The following is a 9,446-nucleotide window of genomic DNA, read 5'->3' on the forward strand; positions in this document are numbered from 1 at the left end:
GAGATTTAATTTAAAACCTACATAAATTAGGATTAGTTATCTTTTTTTTCTTTTTTGTTAAGAATTACATCGTTTTTTTATAAATAGATATAGAATGAATTGTGTGTTTATTATTAATAGTTTAATAAATTCGAGAAGGAAAAGAAACACTTATTTTAAAAAGGAGAGAATACTAAAATATTTAAAATTAGACTTTAAAATTAGACTTTAATTGATATAACTTAGACTTCAAGTAATTTACTCTTCGAATAATCTTGGACTTTAAATAAATTTAAATTTCAAGTAATTTTAGATCTCAGATAAATTTAAATCTCAAAATAATCTTAAACCCCAGATAAACTTAAACACTAAATATAAAATAATATACTTTATGCATATATAATTTTTTACTTTAACTATCAAATTCTTTTCGATATCGACCATTTGTGCCAAATTTTACTTTCATGTTTAAAAAGTATTGAAGAAAGGAAGAAAGACATATTATTAAAGAAGTGATATTATTATATTTTGAATAGTAATAGTACACTCAATAGGTTCCACAAACAGAGAAGATAGGGATCAAACAACTAAAATGTTGGTTGCAAATAGTTGAACGCAACTTAGTTCATTTGTTATTATGGGATTCAAATTAAATGGTCACAATATAATAATGCTTCATGGCACATGGTTTAATACTTTAATTCTTATCCATTATTTCTTAGGCATCACAGGCAAGAATTTTAGTCGTCACAACCATTATTCCTCTTTTTTTATTCTTTCCTGAATAATTGACTCATGCAATCATTAAATTTGAGATATTAAAGAAAGAAACATATAAAAAGGACTAAAACGTGATTCAAACATTTTTTTTCTTTTAAAAAAAATTAATAACTTTAATAGCTTGAATTTAATTAACAATCCAAGTTTAATAATTTTTTTTCTTCCGTTTCCTTAAAAAAAAAAAAAAAGATAATAATATTGCTCCGGGGAAAAAACAGAAGAGCTATCTTGAATTAATAACCCAATAATTGTACACATATTCTAATTCCACAAGCAAGATGGTAATAAATTAGGGCATAATTGGAAAATCACTTTTGAGAAGTCAAAGATTCAACTTGAGATTTTCCACATGGTCCTTTGGTCCTAATGTAAAGTCTATATTCATCAAATGTCATTGGTGGATAGAGTGGTGGCCTATCCTCACTCACAAGCTCCTTAGCAGGTTGAATTAGTAAATCACTTCTTGGATTGTAAAAGAAGGCCAATGAAACTCTATCCTTATTTGAGTTCACAATTACTCTATGTTCTATACTCTTGTAGATTGCATTGCTTAGCACCTGAAATTAAGATAAGCAAATTCTACATTAACAATAATAAGTATATATAATTGAACACATTTAAGGGCCCTTAATTAGCTTTTCCCCTAAAAGGGTTATATAATATAAGGTATATATATAGAAAAAAAATTTTAAGATTTGTTAGCAAGTTCTTTTACAATACTAGTTAGTTAAATCCTAAAAATAATATAAATATTCTATATATTTTTGTTAATTTTTCATTGTATGATAGAATTAGATATTTCAGTAAATATTATCTGAAAATAATATATTACTGACAGATTCTATTTTTTTTATCGATAAGTTTTTATTTTATCGATTGATATCATCCATCTTTTTTTACTGAAAGATTTTTTTATTTGTTGGTAATTTACCGACGAATTTAACTCTTTTAAAGCCTTTTATCATTTAATATAATTATAAAAATATTTAAAACAAAAATAAAAATAAATCTATATAACTTATTTATCTCTTTGCCCTTTCTAGTCTACCACTCTACCCTTCTTATGAGTTGAATTATTACAGAGTTTATTAGTATTAGATTTGAAAATAACCTGAATTTGGTCACCAATGTTGATGATGAATGCATTTGGGACAGGCTTGACAGTGATCCAATGTTCTCCTCTGCGGACTTGAAGTCCAGAAACATTTTCATCTGGTAAAAGTATGGTCATACCCCCAGGGTCTGAGTGAGATGAGAGCCCAAGAGTGAGGTCTGGTTGAGGGCATTTTGGGTAGAAATTAACCCTTAAGCATGCACCTATCTCACTCTCTCCACCAAATGAATTCATCAAGAAATCCTTCTTCAAACCAAGGTTTATTGATAACAATTCAAGAACCCTTCCTCCTAGCTTAACCACTTCATCACCATATTCATTAATCACATCCCTTTTTTCAAAAAATAAATAAAAATTAATAAGCAGTAATAATAAAAGAGTGACATAACTAATAAATTAAAACCCTTAAAAAAAGATACTAAAAATTAATTAATTGCTATTATTTTTTAAATAATCTCCTGAGGAGAGCCATATAAATAATAAAATAAAAAAGTTGTTATTTCTAGTCCACTCTATTTATATAACAATAAGAATATTCTTGATTTACTATTTCACTTTACAAAAAATTTCACCTTGAAAAGTTTGAGAAATAATAATTGAAAGATAACTACTCCTATGCAAATATTTTATATAACAATAATGTTAGAAAGACAAAAAAAATAACCAGAATTTGTCTTATTTAAGATTCATTAATTGTCGTAACAATTAATAAATGTTAAATAAGATAAATTACGACTATTTTTATTTATTTATTTTTATTATCAAACATTTTCGTTTATATAAAACATCATGGTTCGAATAGTCACCCAATTAAACCTTTTTCCATAAAAACACAGTTTTGGTTTTATCAATCAAGGATCTAAAATTTCCAATCCAAAATCCAATGTGCTGCTTGAAATTCAAATTCTTTCCCATGAGTAGTCAAGCTCATGCATGTGTTATTCATTTACATACTTTATGTGGATAGAGATTGTAAAACTTTATTCATCATAGATAGTGATAAGGTTGTACTATGTCTCTAAATAAAAACTCCAACAAAGAAACGACATGTCTTGCATACATACACAAATACACACACACATACATATTTCACCTCAATTAACCAAAACAATTTATTATCTTACTTTTTTTGTTGAGACACAAAATAAATGAAAAATATTTAGAAAGAAAAAAAAAGTGGGTGGAGCTCAACTAATTATTTTTTTTAAAAAATAATATATGAAAAATAAATTAAATAAATGTCCACATCCTATACGGCTGGTAATTTGTTGTATTATTGTAAGCATACTTCTTTAATTAATTATTCTAGTTTTAATATATTTCATTTTGTAGTCCGTTGTTGACATTTGGCTTTAAAAATCTATAGTTCTATACACACGTTTTACATATGGCATATACCTGTTTATTCACACTAAATAAATAAAATAAGTGTACAGGTGCCTATTAAAAATATAATAATAAACGTCACTTTTTCTCGTGTGTCGTGATGCGATTTTGTGTTTACTTTTAACATTTTAATAACATCTGGTCATTCAGCACCACTCGATTAATTAATGGCAGTGCTTTTTTTTTTCCCTTTTTTTATTAATTTTTGCACTAAATGTATAAAATCGGTTAAAATTTTTATATATAGATAATTTTAGTATGAAATATGAAAATATTTGATTATTTTAGTATTTTATATTATTATAATAATAGTATAAAATATGATGTTTGCAAAAAAAAAATTTATTATTAAAGACAAAATATTATTAATATTTTGCAAAAAAATATATTATTTTAATTATAAAAAATAAAATATCATTTAACATTTTGTAAAAATTCACAACAATATATAATACATAAAAAAATAAAAAGTCACTGACATCTGTAAAAAATTCATCACCCATAATTCAATATATAAAAAAAAAAGTTCATAAAATCTATGTTAAAGATATGTCCATGAATTTTCAGACTCATCATTTATGAGTGAGACACACACATATCTAGAATATAAAAATAGCGGTTATTGAGCATGTGAAAATTTTCTACTAATGGGAGATGCAAGTTCCCAAGGATGATATGGTACTCCTACCCTTTCACTTTTTTGTATAAGCAAATCCGAATTAAAAATAATAATATTTAATATTAATAACAATAAAAATTGAAGATCCACTTCATGGGCAACACGGATTTGTGAACCAACCCTCTTATTTGAATATTTGACACGTCCAATAGAATTTAAACTTGTCACCTTTATACCTACAATCCCCTGCTAAACCTAATTAAATTTAATAGACAAAACTATATCTACTTATTAGTGAAATTAAACCCCATTACCAACAAAGAGTAATAATGGAGCAACTATATTTGTATAGATTAAAATATTTAATTATATGTTCTTTTTTATTAAATAAAATGCAACATTGACATACACTTATCTACATATATAAAAAACATTTTAAATATTTCAGTATTTTAAGTGTTTTAATAATTTTAATTATTGATCTGGTTAGGATTGTTTATCATTTTTGAATTGTGTTAATGACAAATAAATCATATTAGAACGTTTTGACATTGATGACTGATCTTATAACGTTCAGAGTTGAATTATAATATATTACTGATGATTGATCTTACAATTTTAAGCGTCAAATTATAAAGATATAACTCTATAACGGATATATCAGATCTCAATCATAAAAAATATATAATTGAGATGAATCACCGCAACAAAAACACTGGAAATATTTCTAAATGTATATTATTTTTGTATAGGCAAAACAGAATAAATTAACAAAATAATTCTTTTTCAATAACTTAGCATGTTAGTTGCCACATCTAATTAATCTGACTGTACAATATATAAAATAGGGAAGATGAAGTAACGAGATATTTACAAGATGAAGCAAGTGTGTATAAACTTTGAACAAAGTTAAACAACCACAAACTTAAACATTATATTGTTTAATATTCAAGATAATTAAGGTTTTTTTTTTCCTTTTTTTGCACTGATAAGTAGTTAGAACTTGAGGCATGTAACATGATCGGTTACATGTTTGAAAAACATATTTGTCCCACAAATTAAACTTGATTTGCAAACAATGTCAGATACAATAAATAAATATTGGGTCAATTCCAATAATATATGTGTGAGCTAGCTGTTCATGTTCTGTTTTCTGTGGATGTTCTCTCTGGTTTCATTTCTTGTAGATTTTTTAGAAAGAAATCAATGAAATATGAAACAAAAATAACATAACTTTCTTTTTTCACTATATATAACGTCTAAAAAAAAAATCAGAAACACAAGAACCAAATTAATAAAAGAATGTTAGCATAGGAGAATAAATTAAACTTGAGTATTTTCTAGAGTAATTAATTAATTTAATCCTTTTTGAATATAATAAAAAAGAAAATACCCATGAAAAAAAATTCTAGACATGCACGACGTCAACGAAAAAAGAAAGGTTTGACCAAAAAAGCTGATACCAAATAAACATTATAGACAATAAATAAAAAAATCGACAGAATATATAAGAATTTGTCGATATTTCAACAAAAAGAATACTAAGGATAGACAGAGACAGAAGAGAATCTTTTAGAAACATAGGATATAAATTAATTATTACCTTAAAGAGTTTGGCAAAGAAGGCCACTTTTCTTGGTCCCTAAGAGAAGAAGGCATGTAATGGAGAAAGAAGTAGTCACTCCAATCCAAAATGGCACCTTTTTTAATTCCCAACCTACTCCCATAGCCTTCATAGGTAAGTGGTGAGTTAGCATATTTTTCTTTAGCCTCAATTGGTTGGTGAAAGAACTCACGCCAAACCTCTCTAGCACTCTTCATCAAATCATGGTTAACACCATGGTTAAGCACTTGGAAAAAACCCCATTCCCTACAAGCCTCAGAGACCCTTTTAAGTGTTTGTTCCTTTAGATTCTTGTCTTCACCATACAGGTCTTGAAAATCAATAACCGGGATATTGATGTTCTCAACATCAACATCATTAAAACCTTGTTTTGTTGGGACAACATTGGATTGTGTTTTGGGCCTTTGGGATTGAGGTTTGATGAAACGTTCAGGGATTGCATTTATGCCACTTTCAGCTAAGGATTGGACTCTTATTATTGGTTCTGGCCACTCTTGGCATGCCATCATTTTTTTTACTCTTTAGTTATATAGAGGGAAGGATAATGAAGAAGCACAAACAATTATAAGAGCAGGGGAAAAAAAGGAGGGATTTTAATTATGGAGTGGAGTTGGAAACACTAGCAACTGTTTGTTTTGTGGGTTTTGATGTTGTTATTGTGTGAGATTGAGAGGAAGTAAAGAGGTGTATATATATAGATTAGATGGCACTAATATCAGAGAACACAAATTTCGGCGCCGTGATAAAATTGATGATATTGTCCTCATTGTATTATATACTATTTAATGAAATTTATTGCTATCTGTCATAATTATGCATTTATTTATTTTTGTCTATAGTATCTTTTAATTTTGCAGGCTAAAAATTAATGCGTCTTCATTTACAAATTTATTGTTAGTCGATAAATTATTATATATTTATATATATAAGATAAAATTTAAATTTTTAATATTTATTTAAATAAATTAATAAATTAAACACTGAATCAACCTAACTTAATTATAATTTTGCATATATAGCCCTTTCTTTTTTCTTCTTAATTTTTTGTATGACCTAATAATTATTACGGCTATAGTTAGAATTTAATAGTATATAATCATATAGCTATATTATGTGAACATCAAAATTAGTTATTAGTATAAAATATATATTAAAATATAAATATATATTAAAAATAAATTAAATCACACATATATTTATACGTAAATATATTAATATTTAATTTTAGTAATTAATTTTAATGTATAAATAATATTTTTTATAATTATAAAAAATATATTATACCCTATCTTTGAAAAAAAAAATAAATACTTGCACATACATTAAAAATTAACTATATATATATATATATGTATGTATATCTTAATTACATATTTTTTTAATTAAATAATAAACAATCCGAATAATCAAATTTATCTTATAGTAAAATAATAAAATATATAATAATAAAATTGTCAAATTTATTTACAGTAATATATTAAAAATATTTTAAAATACCAAATGCGTATTTTTATATGTAGTGAAGGATCCATAATTAATTTTTTGTGTATACGTAATATAATTATTTTTAAAAATATTATATATATATTAAAAATTAAACTATATATTTATGTATATTTATATATATTAATTTATAATTTTTTAATCAAATAATCAACTACCAATAAACAAATAATTAAACTTATTTATAATATTATAATAAATTTTTTATATACAATAATTTATTCGTAACTGATTTTTAGTTTGTAGTTTTTTTCTTTATATATGTATAATTGTATATACTATATACATACGAAAAGCATATCATGTAACATCATCTATAAAAGGAAAAGAGGAAAAGAAGAAGTGAACTAAGAAAAATCAAATTGGTAACGTTTGTGTTTGTGTCCCCTTCCTCCGATCCCGCCCCCAAAACAAAAACTAATTAAACAAACACAACCAATAAATTTGTGACTTCATACAAATAATGGATTTAGTTTAATTTGAATTGAAAAATCCAAGATTCATAGGCAAGCTAATAAGATTTATGTGTATGTGTTAAACCAACCTAAGATAGTTGAGTGGTTAACTTGTAGGTGAAAATTCAGGTGCAGTTGAATTTACGTGAAATTAATATCTGAAAATTATTAAATAAAAATTTAGTCAAATCAGTTAAATTATCTAATAATTCTTAAGTATCAACTTCACATAAAGTCAACTGCACCCGAATTTTTACTTAACTTATATGTGTATGTATTAAAATAGTTGAATGGTAGCTTGTTCGTTTCGTTAAAGAAGTATTGGAGGCCGTTTGAAAAAAAGAAAAAGTTGTATGTGTTAATGGGTGCGGCGTATAAGACAAAATAGTTAAAAGTGGGGTCCACTAAGGCATTGCACCACGTTGTTTTTGCTGTTAATGTGGCTAAGTCCTAATTGTGAGTGTGTGTTTATGTGAAGTCAACAACACACACATACACGAATCCTTTTTCCACTCTCCAAGTGTGCCACTAGAATCTGGAAAATTTGAAAAATATAATTAGAAATTAATAATTCTTAGACAAAGAAAGGCAACATGCCTTTTCTCTCAAGTATATATACTATATTATCATAATAAAATAGGAGAAAAGTCTCAAAAAAAAAAAGGGGGGGGGGGAATGTTAGAGTTAACATTTTTAATTAAAAAAATTGATTAGTATTAGTTTAAGTATAAAAATAAACATAAATCAAATAAAAAATGTTAGTCACTTAATATTTTTTATAAAATATAAATAATTATTTAAGATAACGAAATTTATATATTTTTTTAATTATCATATTCAGACCGCACAAAATTCACTTAAAAGTTAAAAATGATTCCTATAATTAAATACTAGCTTAATGTATGAGTATTTTGTTAATTATGAAAAGCATACATTGTTAATTAAGGAAAGATATGAAAAATTTAGAAATATATAATAATACGAAAATGTTTGGTAACCAAAGAAAATTAGCCAAAAACAACCATAACTTATTTTAACTAGCATTCATTAATTGTTGCGACAATTAATGAATGCTAAATAAGGCAAATTCTGGCTGTTTTTTGTCTCCTTAGCATTATCCATAATAATATTAGGGGGTGTTAGCTTTTTTTCCAGGAAAAAGTGATATAAGTTCAAAACATAAAGTTATTATTTTGGAAAATACTTCCCTTAACCCATCATTTTAGACACTACAATATTTTATATTTTTCTTAAAGCACTAAGAATGACATTAATTTTTGGGATGAAGTAGACAAAATAGCTAGAACAATTTTTCAAAAAATTGATTTTTTTTTCAAAATTATTCTAATTATTTGTGAAAAAAAAACTATAAATAAATATGCAAAAATATCTTTCACTCAAAAATAACTTTAACAAACGTGCTTACATACGGAAATAAAATCTCTTTCTTTTCTCGGACAATCTCTTAAGAAAGATATCTCTCAATTTAATTAGATGAAGCGTATTTATTATATTAACGAATTTTTATTTATTTTATTTATTTAAATATATTAATTAATTAATTAATCATTTCTTTAATTTGATTAGAATAAATATCAACTTATTTAATAATTTGTTTGATTACATTAACTACTTATAATTAATTATATTAATTATTTAATTAGACTGAAATAAATGATTTGATTTTATTTTAATTTATATTAATTTTTTTGTATTATGTATTTTAATTAATAATTTTTAAGAGTATCATAATAATCATTTATTTAATTTTATTGAGATAAATATTAAATTTTTTAATAATATATTTGACCATATTAACTATAATTAATCACTTATATTAATTATTTGATTTGACTATAATAAATGAATTGATTTTGTTTTAATTTACATTATTTTTTCGTCTCATATATTTTTATTAATAATTTTTAAAAGTATTATAAATTTTATATGATATATTTATAAGATATTATTTATTTCATTTATTTT

At 24.6% G+C, this 9,446-nt stretch overlaps 1 protein-coding gene across 1 annotated transcript; it reads right to left on the reverse strand.

The window, feature by feature from the left end:
* Window positions 1–971: 971 nt before the first annotated feature.
* LOC112750332 (jasmonate-induced oxygenase 2) lies at window positions 972–6,163 on the reverse strand. The gene is made up of 3 exons (XM_025799017.3): window positions 5,482–6,163; window positions 1,871–2,204; window positions 972–1,316 (listed from the first exon to the last, which is right to left on the reverse strand). Exons 1-3 carry the CDS (start codon window positions 6,009–6,011, stop codon window positions 1,068–1,070), a joined length of 1,113 nt encoding a protein of 370 aa, XP_025654802.1. The 5' UTR covers window positions 6,012–6,163; the 3' UTR covers window positions 972–1,067.
* Between the last annotated feature and the right edge of the window lie 3,283 nt (window positions 6,164–9,446).

This window comes from Arachis hypogaea, chromosome 2 (genome assembly GCF_003086295.3).
Source record: "Arachis hypogaea cultivar Tifrunner chromosome 2, arahy.Tifrunner.gnm2.J5K5, whole genome shotgun sequence".
NCBI classification, from domain to species: domain Eukaryota; kingdom Viridiplantae; phylum Streptophyta; class Magnoliopsida; order Fabales; family Fabaceae; genus Arachis; species Arachis hypogaea.

Excerpts from the sequence above, each read along its gene's own strand:
- LOC112750332 (XM_025799017.3), bottom strand. The coding sequence starts at position 6,011 with ATGATGGCATGCCAAGAGTGGCCAGAACCAATAATAAGAGTCCAATCC. Across the intron at positions 2,205-5,481 it reads TCTTTGCCAAACTCTTTAAG|GGATGTGATTAATGAATATG; the intron begins GTAATAATTAAT and ends TTTTGAAAAAAG. Across the intron at positions 1,317-1,870 it reads ACATTGGTGACCAAATTCAG|GTGCTAAGCAATGCAATCTA; the intron begins GTTATTTTCAAA and ends TCTTAATTTCAG.